Source organism: Colobus angolensis, unplaced genomic scaffold, assembly GCF_000951035.1.
Source record: "Colobus angolensis palliatus isolate OR3802 unplaced genomic scaffold, Cang.pa_1.0 Scaffold9, whole genome shotgun sequence".
Classification (NCBI taxonomy): domain Eukaryota; kingdom Metazoa; phylum Chordata; class Mammalia; order Primates; family Cercopithecidae; genus Colobus; species Colobus angolensis.
This window is the reverse complement of record NW_012122931.1, coordinates 7570671-7588073: the sequence shown is the minus strand read 5'-3', so window position 1 is coordinate 7588073 and position 17403 is coordinate 7570671. Positions and strand designations below refer to the sequence as shown.

The following is a 17403-nucleotide window of genomic DNA, read 5'->3' as shown; positions in this document are numbered from 1 at the left end:
ATCTTTAGACCTGACTTGAGGTTCCATATATTGGGAGGTGAGAACCTGGGGGTATGAAGTTGCCCATGAAGATTCATGGAGGGGCCTCGCACAGACAGCTGACGTCCGCTGTGTTGCCTCCCCTGCTTTGTGCATGCCAGCCGCCTTGCTGCCATGTGTGTGCGTGCACGCTTGTGTGTGTGCGCTTGTGTGTGTGTGTGTGTATGCATGCACGCATGTGTGTGTCTTGCTTTCTCATACCTCATTGACTGCATAAAATGTAGGCCTAAGTTGGCATGTTCCTGTGACGTACCTTTGTTCAAGCAGTCAGCTGGCCTCTGTTCTCCCACAGGTTCTACTCACATTCTTACTCCCACCAAATTTCTCATGGACCTGAGACACCCCGACTTCAGGGAGTCCTCTAGGGTATCTTTTGAGGATCAGGCTCCAACAATGGAGTGAGAGCCAAAGAAACAAAGTAAAAGCAGCTTATTACAGAAAAGAAACTCTTCCACTCTGAAGGGCTTTCTTTGATTATTCCGTCACTCTTTTTCTTTATTTCTTCCTTTTTAGTTTATTATTTATTTGATTTTGTTTCAACAAGAAAATGCTTGCAGTTCTCAACACCGATTGAAAATGTGTCCAGTGCTGCCCTCACAGCCCTGCCATGAACCCTCCGGGCTCCGACCTGCTGGCTCACTCATGCCTTGGGTTCCACACTGCTCAGTCAGACGCCTGCAGGCCACTGGGCAGAAACCAAAAATGATAATGACTGCTGTGAACAGTTGTCAGAGAGGGAGCTGGAATTCTGGGGCATGCCTGAGGCACAGTGCCCAAGTCTGCTGGTCTGGGATGAATTTGTGGCCCCCACAGGGAATTTAAAGTGTCCTGATTTTGCTGGCGTGGGGGTCTGAGAGCGAGGCCAGTGGACATTCCGGGAACACCTTGTCCAGGAAGGCAGGCGGTGGTGGAGATGGCTGGTCATGAGGGAAGCTTGGCAGGGAACACAGAATAGACCCCAGGTCAGTGGTAGCTGGACAGATGGTGTGAATACCTTTTTCCTAGGACAGGCACTTCTCAAGGAATAAGTGAAAAGGGGTAATTGGGTCACAAGCCGCCATCTCCTTGGGGAGCTCCAGTCTTTAGTGGGAAGAGCTTTTGTTTCATGTTCCTCTGTAGGAAACAGCACTTAACAGTCATTTGCTCTTTTAGTAATTACTTTTAATTCTGTGGATCCTTTCAAGAGTTGAGTAGTCATACCCCTCTCTGTCCCACTGAAGTCCCTTGGTAAGGTCCGAGAGCCTTTCAGTAGAAATGTATTCTTTTTTTTTTTTTTTTTAAAGATGGGGTCTTGCTGTGTTGCCCATGCTGGAGTGCAGTGGCTCTTCACAGGTGTGATCACAACACACTGCAGCCTCAAACTCCTGGCCTCAAGAGATCCTCCTGTCTCCACCTCCCGAGTAGGACCACAGGCCCACACCGCTGTGCCCAGCATAAACCTATTATTAATGCTCTGTGTGGTTTTAGAGAGCGTCTTCTGTCTCCCACCAAGCTTGTTACCCAGAACCTGTTGTCTGCTTAGTAGACTATCCAAATTTTATTTTATTTATTATTATTATTATTTTGAGATGGAGTTTCACTCTCGTTGCCCAGGCTGGAGTGCAACGGTGCGATCTCGGCTCACCACAACCTCCGCTTCCTGGTTTCAACCAATTCTCCTGCCTTAGCCTCCCGAGTAGCTGGGATTACAGACATGTGCCACCACGCCCGGCTAATTTTTTTTCTGTATTTTTAGTAGAGACGGGGTTTCTCCATGTTGGTCAGGCTGGTCTCAAATTCCCAACCTCGGGTGATCCGCGTGCCTCAGCCTCCCAAAGTGCTGGGATTATAGGCATGAGCCACCGCGCACAGCCAACTATCCAAATTTTGATCTTCAAAATTGTCCTCATTCCCTCCTCTGTCTTTCCATCCTTCAGATATGATGGGAACCTCCTATGTGTTTAAATGGCAGACTTCCATCATCACATCGGTGACTCCTTAGCTTGTTATACATTCTGTCATGAGGCCATATTTTGTGTGCCTGACTTTGTGTATATTATTGACAATGGACCCTTGAAAAGCCCCTTCACCTGAGCTGAGATGTGGCCCAGTGAGTCACAGAGCTTGAGTGCCCCGTGAGCAGTGGAGAGAGACCTGGACTCAGAGCCTGGAGGACTGGCCTCTACCCCAGCTCCTCCATGGGCACCTGTATGGCTGTAGGAAGATACCCTCGCTCTCTCGGCCGTAGCATAGGAGCACAGGGAAGCTGGATCGCAGTGCCCCCAGGCATGCAGGACCTCTGACATTCTGTACATTCAGTGATTATGATTTGTGCCTCAAACCATGCAGTCCTGCCCACTCTCTCACTCTCTGGTGAGCCTCAGGGGAATGGCCCATCAGAACCTTGGCTAGGTGGCATCAGCAGCTGCTTGTGTATGTAAGGAAAATGATGCTTCCTCCTAAAGGTAGGAACAGAAGGCTACGCTCTTTATCTCCTCCTCTCTGCCTTCCTTGACATGAAGGTCAGGGCAGCAGTGTGCTAAGGAACTGAAAGTAGTTGGGAAAGCAGAAAGTGGACCTGGTTATAGCCCTGGGCTATAGCTCCCATCCTGCCTGGGCTGGCCGTCCCTATAAAGCAAGGCCAGTATGTGGTGAATAAAAGCCATTCTTTAAAAAAAAAAAAAAAAAACAAATCATTCCTTAGAAGCACCTTGATAGATTGTAAATCAGAGACATCTGGTTCTGTGTGCAGACTGCAGGTAGGTGGATGGATTTGCTGCAGTATGTATTTTAAGACTTCTAGAAAGACAAATGTTCAGTTGAGTCTGCAGCAATACCAGACCACTTGCAGCATCTGAAAGAATCACAGGCTCAAACTGCAAAAGCTCCTGCTAGGATGAGTTCTGGGCTTCCCTGCTTCAGAACAAGCTGCTTCTTTGCAGAGTATTTTCCTTTGCGTTATATTTGATCAGCACAGTAGGTCTCAGCTGCCATCAAAACAAATAGAAAAAGTAAAGAGACTCCGTATATTCCTGGCTTCTGAAATCATTTGCTGAGTGGTGTTGGGTTTTAGAGCATTCAGTTAAGCAAGGCACAGAACCCTAATACCAGTGAGGTCAGAAAGCAGATTAAGGTCTGACTTGCCCTCTTCTGTTGTGATCGGCCAGGTGACCAAAGTGCAGGACAGTGCAAACCGTCAGAGAACCTCAGTGTCCTAAAGACCAGCATTGTGACAGCATATCTTTTGTGTCTTTTTTCTTTCTTTTGAGTCAGGGTTTCACTCTGTTACCCAGGCTGGAGTGCAGTGGCATGATTTCAGCTCACTGCAGCCTGGACCTCCTGGATTCAAGTGATCCTTCCACCTCAGCCTACCTAGTAGCTGGGACTACAGGCATGCGCCACCACGCCCAGCTAATTTTTTTTGTGTTTTTGGTAGAGACTGGGTTTCACCATGTTGCCCCAGGCTGGTCTTGAACTCCTGAGCTCAAGTTATCCTCTAGCCTTGGCCTACCAAGTGCTGGGATTACAGGCATGAGCCACTGCGCCTGGCCCAACATGTCTTTTAAGAGAGGATGAGTTTTCCTGCAGCAAATGAGAGGGTTCCTAGCAGACACTGTGCATGGGTGATGGTGCCACACCCTCTCTTCCCGGCTCCTCTCCCTCCTGTAGCTGAGGCTGGCTCCCCCGAGGTCAGGGTTAACCAACAACTCTCGCTAAATCCTCACCAATCCCTCCACATTGTCTAAGAAATGAAATCTTTTGATTAGATTTTCACCTCTCTGCTCTGGTTGGTTTATGATAAAAGTACTCTTCACTGGGGAGTACCCAGGAGATTGTCAGAAGCAAATGAGAGCGAGCTGAAGACTGGATCAGATCTTTGTAGTACATGGGGGCCACTTGGGAGAAAGTCTGAGGGTTTTTATATTGATTATTTTGCTTCATTCCAGATTGGGATCAGGTACGTTTCATTTTTCTTTGGGACTCAGAGATTTGAATCTGAATTCAGGCCCACCTATTGGCTGGCTGCTATTTAAGCATCCACCTGCCCATCCCCTCCCCTCCCCTCCCAGGGGCCACAGGGTCCCGAGAATCAAGAGCCTGGAGGCACTGCTTCTCCTGTCTGTGCCACCCACCCTGAGCAAGCACCTGACTGCTCTGGCCTTCATGTGTCCCATGTGTAGGATGAGAGGGGAGGGCCGGATCCCAGGTTTCCACACCTGGCTGACGATCATACTCACCTGGGCTGCTCTTAAATGTACACGTTTTCTGGCGCCACCCTGCATATTCTGAGTCAGTAGGTCTGCTTCAGCCAAACTCAAGAATGATTGGACCAGCTAGCCTGCAAGAACACTTTCGGTTTTCAGATTCTGTCCGCGTAGAAAGAAGGATTTTGTCCCATCAGAGCTTGCTGTGTCTGGCCCACAGCTTTGAAAACATGTACACAGTCATGTGGATGGGCCTCAACTTAGTTTTTAGAGACCACTGTTTACATTTCATAATCTTCCAGTTATAGGGACTAAATAGGACCCTCAGAGCAATAGAGCTCACTTGCTGCTCTATTCTGGAAAACCAATATGGTCAGTCATCTGTGGATTCAAAATGAGAACGTGTGCAAAATGTGGATTATGGACTCACTCAGCTTAATTTGCAATGTTTATAGTGGTGAGAAGCTTGACCAATTGATTAAAACAACACGGATGATTGAGTGTGAAGAATTGGCTTTCTGATGGTCAGCATTTACACCAGCTAGTCTGGTTCCCTTAAAGAAACTACACAGGTGAAGTTCTAGGCCCATGCCTGTTGCCGAGGCTTCTCTGATTGTCTCCAGTACTCAGTCCTAGAATTGTTCTTCAGTCAAGACTGGGAGCAATGAATGGTCAGTGATTAGATAATATGAGACTTCTAGTGCATTAATTCCCTAACCTCTGTCTGACCTCCCCCAAATCCTAGATTTACATATCAGCAAAGACAGGGAAGACTTTGGAATCAGCATCTGATCAGAGGAACTCCTTCAGATGCATCCTCTAAGATGAGTCTGCCCTGTTATTTCCTGGAGTCATTTGGATGGCTAAGGAGGGCCTCAGGGATGTTTTCTCTGGCACATGCGCTCCTTGCTGTTGCCTTTAATGAGGAAGCTCCCAAGCGAATCCCCACACTCTGCAGGACAGGCCATCTTTCAGCATTTGGACACGTGGGCTACATGGAGTTGCAATTTGGAGGCCCCCCATCCTGGCAATGGTTCACTCTTCAGGGTCTGGGGCAAGCCTTGTAATGTGCGTCCTTGCTCCTCATTTGTACATCAGCCTTTGGCCTCTTTTAGGACAAGCAGGAGGAGTGGTAAGGTCACAGAAATGAGTGGACTTCAGGGGAAAGGAGTGCTATAAAGAAGCCCAGGGACACACTCCTGAAACCTGCATCGCATTTGCTGAAGGAGCCTCGAGTCTGCAGAATAATGAGTCAGCTTTCCAGCACAGGGCCCCTGCAGGCCGCATGCACAGGGCGTCCATCTGAGGACAAGTTCCTTGCTCAGCCAGGAGTGGGCAGCTGGGGCCTGAACTGCAGAGAAAGGGATGTTGGAAGAACAGAGAGGGCTTTCCAAGTTTCTGCTAGTCTGGAGTGACCAGGAAGGGCTGCAGTTCCAGCAGTCTTGGGTCAGCTGAGTGAGTAGTCAGCAGTCAAATGCATAGGGACCCTGGTATTGGAGTCATGCCCAATGAGCCAGCCAAAGCCTTCTTTTCCTGCCCTTGTGGTGGAAATCTGGCATCCAGTGGTTTCTGCTCCCATGAAGGCCCATTCCTTTGCCACGTCTCCAGGGAGGCACATTTTCAAGTACGGGTCTCTTTTGTTCCGTTCTTCTCTCCCACCAGGACCTTTCTTTGAAGCGCACTGCTGCATGTGTGCAGGCCTCATGCTCACCCACACACCACCCCAGTCACCTCTGTTCTGTTTAAGTCCATGTCCAAACCACACGACCCATGCATCTTTTTTTACTGCACTTACTAGATCTCTCTCTCTCTCCTTATGAAAAAGACTTTCATTTATTTTTATTTTTATTTTTATTTTTGCAGTAGAAGTATATCTAATTCCATTAGCTTAAATTTTTGCAAGCATTTCTAATCTCTTACAATACGCGGTCTCTGCAAGGTAAGGCCTCAGGTCCCCTGGCCCTTTCCCTCTCACACCTGAGGTCCCACCCACCAGGGCAGTACCAACTGGCTGGCTCCCAGAGGTCAGTGGATTCTCCCAGGGGGCTTTGCCTGTCAGCATCCTCTCCCAGGCACCGTGCTTTCCACACATGGTCCCCCTACCAACTCTGGCTCCATTTTCAACCTTTCCCCCTTGCCATGTTTGGAATTTCTCTCCCCGGCTTCACCTGGAGTTTAAGAGTGAATTAGAAATGCAACTGCCCATCACCTGTAGATGGCTCTGCACCCTGATGGCGAGGCGGCTCGTTCCTTGGTGCAGCCTGGGACCCTGCCTGAGCCAGAGGATGTGTTTTGTTTATCCACAGCCCCCGAATATCTCCCAGGCCTATTGCAACGGGACCCCAATCCCAACCCCCGCTCCCCTCCCTGCTTCCACTAGACCCAGACCAGGGTGGGGGAGGGGGGTGGGTGCAGATCTGGCAGTCGAGAAGCGCAGGAAAGGAAAAGTGTTAGAAACCAGAACTGGCAAGCTCACTGTCTTCTCTGCCTCCTCCAGGATCCACGCACATCCTCACCCCACAGAAACTGCTGGACACGCTGAAGAAACTGAATAAAACAGATGAAGAAATAAGCAGTTAAAAAAATAAGTCGCCCCTCCAAACACGCCCCATCCCACAGCGGTCCACAGCTTCCCACCACCGCCCGCCTCAGTTCCTTTGCGTCCTTTGCCTCCCCAGCCCTGCACGCCCTGGCCGGCACTGTTGCCACTGCGTTCTCGTGTTCAGTGATGCCCTCTTCTTGTTTGAAACAAAAGAAAATAATGCATTGTGTTTTTTTAAAAGAGTATCTTACATATGTATCCTGAAAGGAGAAGTTCATGTGCAGTTGGTGTGCAGCAGGAGAAGTTTCTGGACTGTTAAGATGAATGGACGCCTCCTCCCCGTTATTTAAGATTTGTGACCTTGTACATAACCCTGGGTGACATGTGCACATTGCTTGGGTATGGAACGGTAGAAATTTGGGTATTTTTAAAACCTTGTTTGGGGTTGTTCCTGTCCTTGTTGAGAATCATAGAGATGTCTGTGTTCCTGGAGTATTTCACACTGAGGACTAATCTGTTATCTTCATTCCAGTCTCTACCCCTCAGTGCCTGCTCTCATCCAAATAACCTGGGAGGTGACAATCGGGACATCTCAGGAGGTCTGAGGTGGAACAGACCTCTTTGCCTTTCCCAGTGTCTCATGCCCCCAGTGGTGTGGCTGTGGGTGGAGGCTGGGGTGTCCGCACGAAGCCAGGCCAGCGTCCTCCTCCACAGCCCGTAACTGCCTCCTCCCCGGCCTGTGTCCACAGCGCTGTGATCCTGAGGGAAGTCCTCTAGTCTAAGTCACAGTGCCCCAACAGGTGAGAAGCAAACTCCCGCTGGGAGCCTCCATCTCTTTGGAAAAACAGTCCGGAGCCTGTGGCCCAGGCCCTTCTGTCCCCAGGCATCACCCCAACAGCTCATTTTCCCTAGTCAGCCTTCGTTCAAGGGTCAGGAATGAACCAGAACAGATGGGTTCTGGAGATACCTGAACAGAGGGCTATGGCTGTGGAGAAGGTTCTTGGTCCATTGGATTCACACAGACCCTGTACCCTCTCGGCAAACATCTTCGGTCAGATTATCCTCAGTTTCAGATACTTCATAATACCTTATTTTGTGTCGTGTGGGGTCATACGTCATCGTGTTTGTAAGAGAAGATGGTCATTTTATTCTCTGTATAAAACTTAGCTCTAAAGCAGAAACTAAAGCAGCAAATGCAGGAAAGGCTGTCTCGCCATCCTCAAGACTCAGCAGCTCTCATTCTCCAGTGGTGAGCACACCATTTGTCCTGCTGCTGTTGTCGTGAAATATAACAGTGGAAGTCACAAAAATGTCCCCTGCCCAGCCCCCTCGCCGCCCTTGACCTCCCGCAAGCCATGTGTGTATTACTCGTCTAGTGATGTCCTCACAAAGTGCTGTACACGAGCTCGGCGCCACCTCCACCTCCCTTTCAGAGCCTGCTCCCTGCCCTCTCCGCTCGCTGCATTGTGGTGTTCTCTTCTCAAGGCTTTGAAATCTCCCCTTGCACTGAAATTAGTCGTCAGATCTCTCCCCGTCTCCCTCCCAACTTATACGACCTGATTTCCTTAGGACAGAACCGCAGGCACCTGCTCCGGGTATCTTACTCCCGCTGCTTGTTCTGTCCCCTTCCTCGGACCAAACAGTGCTCATGCTTCAGGACCTTGTTTGTCGAAGATGTTGGTTTCCCTCTCTCTGTTATTTATATGAAAATAATTTATCAAAAGGATATTTTAAAAAAGCTAGTCTGTCTTGAAACTTGTTTACCCTAAAATTATCAGAATCTCAGTGTTTGAAAGTATTGAAGCACAAACATATATCATCTCTGTACCATTCTGTACTAAAGCACTTGAGTCTAATAAATAAAGAAATCAGCACCCCTTCCTGGTGTCCAGGGGCCTCTAGTCTGGCTTTCCTTTGGGCAACAGAAGGAGAAAGCTTTTGCAGTAGTTCATCACAGAGGAGGCGGCCACCCCGAGCTGTGGCATGGAGTCAGGTCCCCGTGGCTTGCATTAAATCTGTAGCTGCTTCGCACTGGGGACTAGCCATGGAACTTGTCTTGGGCCTCTAGCTGCAACAGGACGCTGCCTAGAGATGAGGCCATTCTTCCACCGCGTTTCTCCTTATCTAGAATGCCTGCCTCCCTCCTTCCCTCCCTCCCTCCCTCTCTTCCTTCCTTGTTGGAATTACAGGCACCCACCACCATGTCCAGCTAATTTTTGTATTTTTAGTAGACACGGGGTTTTGCCATGTTAGTCAGGCTGGTCTTGAACTCCTGACCTCAGGTGATCTGCCCGCCTCAGCCTTAGAATGCTTTTCTAGGCCGGGCGCGGTGGCTCAAGCCTGTAATCCCAGCACTTTGGGAGGCCGAGACGGGCGGATCACGAGGTCAGGAGATCGAGACCATCCTGGCTAACACAGTGAAACCCCGTCTCTACTAAAAAATAAAAAAAAAAACTAGCCGGGCGAGGTGGCGGGCGCCTGTAGTCCCAGCTACTTGGGAGGCTGAGGCAGGAGAATGGCGTAAAACCCGGGAGGCGGAGCTTGCAGTGAGCTGAGATCCGGCCACTGCACTCCAGCCTGGGCGACAGAGCAAGACTCTGTCTCAAAAAAAAAAAAAAAAAAAAAAAAGAATGCTTTTCTAACGCAGACACTGCGGGGCTCCATCTTTGCAGATGCTCCCTCTCCAATCATGTGGTGCCTGTGTATTTAGGTCACGCAGTGAGGTCACTTCACCAGCATTACTCCTCTCCTCTGCTCCTCCTGCTGCACCATCCACCCTACGTGTATAATGAACTTCTCTCCAGGATGGAAGCTGGTGCGTGTCCTGCTTGTCTTGGAACCTGCTCATGACCTGAAAAGACTGCGGTGAGGTGGGCCCAGCTCTCAGAGTGGACCCTAGGTGAGGGTTGAGGCCACACAGGAAACTCGCTAGAATGCTGGGCCCAGGGGAGTGAGACCCTTTGTAGGGACTTCTGTCTGTACTTCTTTTTCCCCATCATTCTCGTTCTGGTCCTGATCTCCTTTACGGCACTGAGAAAGCTACCAACTCGATGGCAGTGGGTGGAATTTGCACCACCATAGCCTGCTATAGTTTGGTGAGACATGTCTCATAAGGATATAACAACCATTGACTGACCATGCCAGGCCCGTCAGTTACTTGCCTGTTAGGCAGATCCTCTCCCATTCTACAGATGAGGAAGCTGAGGCTCAGAGAGATGCAGAAATTCAGAAAGCTCACTCCCGACACCCATTGTCTTCTTGTTGTTGTTGTTTTGAGACTGGGTCTCACTCCCTTGCCCAGGCTGGAGTGGAGTGGCCCAATCACAGCTCATTGCAGCCTTGACCTCCCGAGCTCAGGTGATCCTCCCACTTCAGCCTCTCGAGTAACTGAAACCACAGAACCACAGGCACGTGCCACCATGCCCAGCTAATTTTTGTATTTTTCTGGAGAGACAGAGTCTTACTGTGTTGCCCAGGCTGGTCTTGAACTCCTAGGCTCAAGCGACTGGCCTGCCTTAGCCTCCCAAACTGCTGGGATTACAGGTGTGAGCCACTGTGGCCCCCATTATCTATCATTAGTTAGTTCACCAGCAAACAGAAGGTTTTGGAACGAGATCTAAGATTGGAATTTTAAAAATTCTAAATTGTTCTAAGCCAAATTCACATTAAAGCAAAAGCAGCACTGTTTGCTGCTTCCTGGGATCATCTGTCCCTCCAAGCTCATGGGAGTGGCTTTCTAGTATCTCCCTGGTTGTTGCTGAAGTCTTCTGTCCCAGCTTTCGTCACCTCTCTCCATTCCATCCCTTCACTGCCACCCAAGAGCAAATGAGTGTGGCCCTTTAGGTTCTGGGCCAAAGCCCTGGTCCTTCTGTGTTACCAGCAGAGATGGAACCCACAGGCTAAAAAGTCTCCAATGGTGTTAAATATCCTTGGAGGAGCAGGGAGTTCCAAAACAACCCAAAGCACCAACTGAGCCATTCTAAAGCCACGTCTGTGAGCTGCAGCCAGGCACTGTGCCTCTCCGGAGGCCCTGGTCCAGGCTGTGGGGCTCAGCAGAGACTGCCAGGGGCCTGTACACCCCCCTCAAAATGACACCAAGCATTTGTTCCTGAGGAAGCAGAAGGCCAGAGTGGTTAGGAGCACAGACTTGAGCATCAGCACACCTGGGTTAAATCCACCCTTGGCCTCTTTCCACATGATCCTGACAGGTGACTCTGTTCCCTCCTGTACTGCCCGTGGAGGCGGGAAGCTGAGCCCAGCTCCCAGGAAGCACAGTGAGGGCTCAGCCATTGATGATGATGATAGTGACGATGAGTCCAAGCCAAGCCTGGGGAGAAAAGAATAAATAGTCTCATAAATTTTAAAAAGCCCAATGCTCATCAACAAGAGAACAGATAAACTGTATATTCACCCAATGGTGAGTTTAAGGCAGTTAAAAATGCATGACACACAGTTGCATATAGCCACATGAATAGATCTCAGACACTTGACAGTGAGTGAAAAGAGCACAGTATGGGAGGATACAGACAGGACGGTGCATTTATATAAAGCTTCAACGTCGCAGGCTGAAAGAGTGAGGGTTGTGATGAACTCAGTATCCTGGAGCCTATATGAGTAAACAGCAAACTGTTCTCATAAATGCAGAATGTTGGCAAACTGACAAACTGCATCTGCCGCCCAGAAAGAATGCAAAGGGCAGTTATGCCCTAAGCGCCGTTTTCTTGTGATTAGGTGCATCTGAAGCCTGTTAGCAATAATGTGAACCTGTGATCAATTAAGTAGCTGACCAGTCATTACCTCCTCCTCCCTGCTCTTTCTACCCCGTAAATACGAAGGGCTGTAGAAGCTCAGAGCTGCTGCTTTTGCTCACTAGAAGCAGGGAGCCGCCTTCTTCCCCCGACCACTTCTTTAAAACAGTTTCTTTTAAGTTTTCATTTCTGCGTTCGTCCTTCATTCAGTCCCATAGTAACCGTGGCAAACCACGGCACTTCAGAACCTCATAAAAAGCACCATATATTGCTTGTGGATACATATGTTGTAAATGTGTGAAAACACGTGTGGAAATAACAAATACCAAAGTCAGGATAGTGACTGGCCATGGGGAAGGGATGGTAATTATTGTTGTCTTATATCTTCAATTTCAAATGAGCCATGGGCTTAAAAGTGCTTCATTGAATTAAAAAAAAAAGTATTAATACAATCATTCTGATTGTGGTTATACATTAAGGCCAGGCACGGTGGCTCATGCCTGTAATCACAACACTTTGGGAGGTTGAGGAGGGCGAATCACTTGAGCCCAGGAGTTTGAGACCAGCCTAGACAACATGGTGAAATCCTGTCTCTACAAAAAATTTAAAAATGACCCTGACATGGTGGCATGTGCCTGTAGTCCCAGCTACTCAGGAGGCAGAGGTGGGAGGATCACCTGAGCCCGGGAGTTCAAGGCTGCAGTGAGCTGTGATTGTGCCACTGCACTCCAGCTGGGACAACAGCAAGACCCTGTCTCTAAATAAATAAATAATACATGGCACTTATTATGTGCCAGGCACTGAGTGCTTTATATGTGACTTGCTGCATCTTCTCAACAACTGTACGAGTTAGGTGCCATTATTAGCCCTACTTACATATGGGGAAGCAAAACCACACAGAGACAAAGCAACTTGGCTAGGGCCCTCCAGTTAGTACATGGCAGAGACTAGATTTAAACACAGCCATCTGACTCCAGAGCCCTCCACTATCAGAAAAACATTATCAACTGGGTGCAGTGGCTCACGCCTGTTAATCCCAGCACTTTGGGAGGCCGAGGAGGGTGGATCACTTGAGATCAGAAGTTCAAAACCAGCCTGGCCAACATGGTGAAACCCCGTCTCTACTAAAAATACAAAAAAAAAAATTTAGCTGGGCATGGTGGTGGACACCTGTAATCCCAGCTACTTGGGAGGCTGAAGCAGGAGAATCACTTGACCCCGGGAGGCAGAGGTTGCAGTGAACCAAGATTGTGCCATTGCACTCCAGCCTGGGGAACACAGCAAGACTCCATCTCAAAAAAGAAAGAAAACATTCTCGGCATAAGCAGACAGTGGGATTCCAGTGTGAATACAGAGTGTGAGTCTGTATAGGCTGGAACAAATGACTGGTGAAGGATGATGATTTTATGCAAGCAACAAAAAAGAAGAAAAAGAATGGAAATAAAGTGGTACAATAAAAATTGGATTTTCCTGGGCCAGTGAGTTATACCTGCCTGGTACCCTGTGCATTACCTGTTATAAAAGAACATTGTCAAAGAGTGGATGAACACACTGAAATATTTTAGTTATTTCAATTAAATATTTCAATCAATTTCAAATGAAGCACAGTAACCTAGTCCATAAGCCAAGCACATTTTTCCAGACCAAGCACTAAAGAATACATTCTAGAATGAAATTGATGAATTCCATTGCTAAAGGTTGGGAAGAAACTCAAACTACAGAGACAGTGATCTGAGTTACACTCCTTGGAGTACAAAGTGGCACCAACTGTTGCCACGAAGCTTGTAAAACCAGCTACTGCTGGCCGGGTGTAGTGGCTCACGCCTGTAATTCCAGCACTCTGGGAGGCTGAGGTGGGTGGATCACCTGAGGTCAGGAGTTCAAGACCAGCCTGGCCAACATGGTGAAACCCCATCTCTACAAAAAATATGACCTCCAGCATCCTTTGAGCAGATGACACTGTTGGCTGGTGGGGAGTGTCCGTGGCAGACTATGTAGAAGGATGCTGTCAACACTTGTGGTCCCTCTTACAACTGGGTTGAATGGTGTGGAGCAGGATTTGAGTCTCCTCCTGGTGGGAGCGCTGCCTCTTTATGAAGGGGAGGTGCTCAGATAGTGCTTGCTCTGTTTATCATTAAAATCGCGTGCTCACATGACACCAAAAGCACAGACAAAACAAGAATAGGTAAATTGTTCTACTTCAAAACTTAAAACTACAATCAAAGGACACAATCTGCAGGGTGAAAAAGTCAGTCTCAGAGTAGGAAAAACTGTTTGCAAATCACGTATCTGATAAGGGGCTAATATCCAGATCCAAGAACTCCTATACTCAACAACAAAAAAACAATCTGACTTAAAAATGGGCAGAAGTTGGGCATGGTGGCATGAACCTCTAGTCCTAACTACTTGGGAGGCTGAGGGGGCAGGATGGTTTCAGCCCAGGAGTTTGAGACCAGCCCAAGCAACACAGCAAGACCCCAAATCTATTTAAAAATAAATGAAATCAAAACCAGAAAAAAAATGGGCAAAGGATTTGAATAGCCATTTCTCTAAATAAATTATGCAAATGGAAAATAAGCACACAAAAAGATGCTCAACTTCACTAATCATTAGGGAAACGCAAGTCAAAACCACAATGAAATACTACCCCATACCTATTAGAATGGCTACTAGAAAAACAAAAAACAGGCTGGGCACGGTGGCTCATGCCTGTAATCCCACACTTTGAGAGGCCAAGGAGCGCAGATTACATGAGCCCAGGAGTTCACGGCCAGCCTGGACAACATAGTGAGACCTCATCTCTACAAAAAAAGTAAAAGAGCCGGGCACGGTGGCTCACGCCTATAATCCCAGCACTTTGGGAGGCCGAGGCGGGAGGATCACGAGGTCAGGAGATCGAGACCATCCTGGCTAACACAGTGAAACCCCGTCTCTACTAAAAATACAGAAAATTAGCCGGGCGTTGTGGCAGGCGCCTGTAGTCCCAGCTACTTGGGAGGCTGAGGCAGGAGAATGGCGTGAACCTAGGAGGAGGAGCTTGCAGTGAGCCGAGATCGCGCCACTGAACTCCAGCCTGGGCAACAGAGCGAGACTGTCTCAAAAAAAAAAACAACAAAAAAAGAAGAGGTGGGTTAAAGGTCCTGAATTAGCCGCCCCTGGAGCTGTCCCTGTCCCAGCAGCGGCTTCCCACAAAACCAACTTTTTTTTTTTTCTTTTCTTTTTTTGAGACGGAGTCTCACCCAGGCTGTAGTGCAGTGGTGTTATCTCGGCTCACTGCAACCTCTACCTCCCGGGTTCAAGCGATCCTCCTTCCTTAGCCTCCGGAGTAGCTAGGACTACAGGCTAATTTCTATATTTTTAGTAGAGATGGGGTTTCACCATGTTTGCCAGGCTGGTCTCGAACTCATGACCTCAAGTCATCCGCCTGCCTTGGCCTCCCAAAGTGCTGGTATTATAGGTGTGAACCACCGTGCCCGGCCAAGGACAACTTCTTGGTGTTCCACAGAAGCCAAAATGCCCGGGGAACGCCCGGCGCTGCGGCAAGAGTGGGACTCCACCGGGAGCTGCCGCCAGGGCGCCTTCTGCCCCGCCGCCCGCGCGCCCCTCAACCAACGCGGAAACGACACTCTAGGCCGAGACACTGTGAGCAAGGAAAAGGCCGCCACCCCACCCCGGTCACGCGGCGGGTCAGACGCGGCCTCGGGACTGAGCTCGGGGAGGCCGGGCTTCCGGGGCTAGTAAGCGTCTACTAGCCGGGATGTTTAGGGATTGGTCATCTCTGGCCCTGGAGGCGGGGCGGGGGGGGGGTTCCTGGAGTAAGACGATTGCTGATTGGCTGGCTTTCCCAGGCCGGGTTGTGAAGTGTTGGTCATTCTGTTTGGGTGCTGGGTTAGGCAGTAGGAATACTAAAATTGGAACCAATGACACGCAGATTGGTGAACCGTTCCATATTTTGTCCATGTGATACCCTAAAGTAGGATGAGAGACTGTGCTGAGCAAAATAAAATGGGCTATCGGGGAAAAAAAAGAACTGGTTCTGGAAGTTAGCTGTTACCAGAAAAGTCTCTTCCTAGGAGAACAGGCACTGTTAATTCTCAGTGTTTATTGCATAATCGTTACCAGACGGGCTACGGAGTTGAGCCTGGGATTTGACTCCTGACTTCCCTGTGTGACCTGGAGAAGTTACTTAACCTCAATTTTCACATCAACATAATGGGAATAATATAAGTGCCTCAGAGACCGAGGCGGGCGGTCTCACTTGAGGCCAGGAGTTGAGGCCGGCCTTGCCAACATGGTGAAACCCCCGTCTCTACTAAAAATACAAACGCTAGCTGGTTGTGGTGCACTCCAACCTGGGCAGCAGAGCAAGACTGTCTCAAAAAAATAATAAAGTCAAATAAAAATAAAGCAACTTGGAACCTGCACTTCTGCTGCTGATCAGATGATGCACTGCTCCTTCTCCGGTCTAGGAAGCTTATGTGTTAGGCTGTCTCTCTGCCCCCCTCTTGCCTGCTCCCTTCTTCTCTCAGCTGCAGCTTCTCTGGACTTCATCAAACTTGAGTTGTTTTTCTTGCCTTAGGCCCTGTGCTGTCTTTCCACCTCCCACACACCCCCCTTATGGGCAGCATCTCCTTCTCCTCCAAGCCTAGCGCCTCCATGATGGGGGCTGTTCCTGGCTCCTCCTCGTGCTTTTGGAGCTCTCTGTACCTTTCCTCTGTCGACTAAAAATGAAATCAGCCCTTCACCGACTGAACAGAGCCCCTCTTGGCTAAGGAACCCCAGAAAAACCTTAAAAACAGTTTTCAGCCATGATGAGATGGGGGGTCAGACACGCCTCATGAAGCCCCTCCGTCTTACAGTTTAGAAACAACTGACCAGCATTCACGTTAAAACAGAGATCACGAGACTGGCAGAACAGACTCTTTATGGCAATACAGTGTCAAATTATAAACAGGACCTCGGGCCATGGCCGGTGAGGGTTAAGTCACACACTCCACACTTGCCACAAGCTTTTCTTTTTCTCTAGCAGCTAAACAAGCTCTAGATGGCCTGGAGATAAGCAACATTAAAACAATTATAATTCACCCAGCTCCCAGAGGCTGAGGGACTGTTCCCAGAGGCTGAGGGACCTGTTCCACCAGCCATAACTACAGCTTTCATTGGACAAGAGGCTGATTTCAGCAACTTTCTCCAGATAAGACCATGGACTGGGTCTGGTCAGTTTACAGAGACTGTGCACTTGCCTGCCCTCATTTTCTGAAAAGTCCTTTTGACGAATAGGGCCTAATTGTAATATATTTAAATGTCAAGTCTCCACCCCAAAGTAAACATGGATCGAATGGTACATGCATGTTTGTTCAATATGCATGTGTCGAACTACCTTCATGAATATTCATAGCCCCTCCTGCAATCTGTTGAATGTGTATGTTTAGTGAACCCATTCAGCATAAATCGCCTACCCCAATCCCTCCTCCTATCTGTCTGTGGTCTTGGCTGGAGGCACGCTTCCTAGCCTGTGGGATGACCACCTTGCAGGCTGTAACCTCCTCTAAAGAAGTCTCCTCCTCTCCTTTCCCAAATTTATAAATCATGTGATTTTTTTTAAGTTAACATATCACAGTACCAAATCACAGGTGTAATTCTGCTACTTGTGTTCATATCTGATTGACATCTTCCCCAACACACACAGGGCCACTCACTTTAATAAGGGCATAGGAGCAGGGATCTATTCGTTGAATAAAGAAAGGGAATGGATGAATGAATCGATGAATGAATCAATGAATCAATGAATGAAGGCACTTAATCAAGACTCAGCTGTTTGCCAGACAGGCTCCAGTCCAAGGATCAGGAGTACTTGACCTGCTAAAGAAAGTGCTCTTCGGGCTGGGCG

At 48.7% G+C, this 17403-nt stretch overlaps 1 protein-coding gene across 1 annotated transcript in view; it reads left to right on the top strand.

Annotated features, from left to right (window-relative positions):
* Positions 1–8654, top strand: part of STXBP1 (syntaxin binding protein 1) — an 86734-nt gene extending 78080 nt beyond the window's left edge. Inside the window, exons 19-20 of the mRNA XM_011931343.1 lie at positions 332–457; positions 6721–8654. Of these exons, the coding sequence (XP_011786733.1) occupies positions 332–441 (110 nt within the window). The 3' untranslated portion in view covers positions 442–457; positions 6721–8654. The remainder of the gene's footprint in view (positions 1–331; positions 458–6720) is intronic.
* The last annotated feature ends 8749 nt before the right edge of the window (positions 8655–17403 follow it).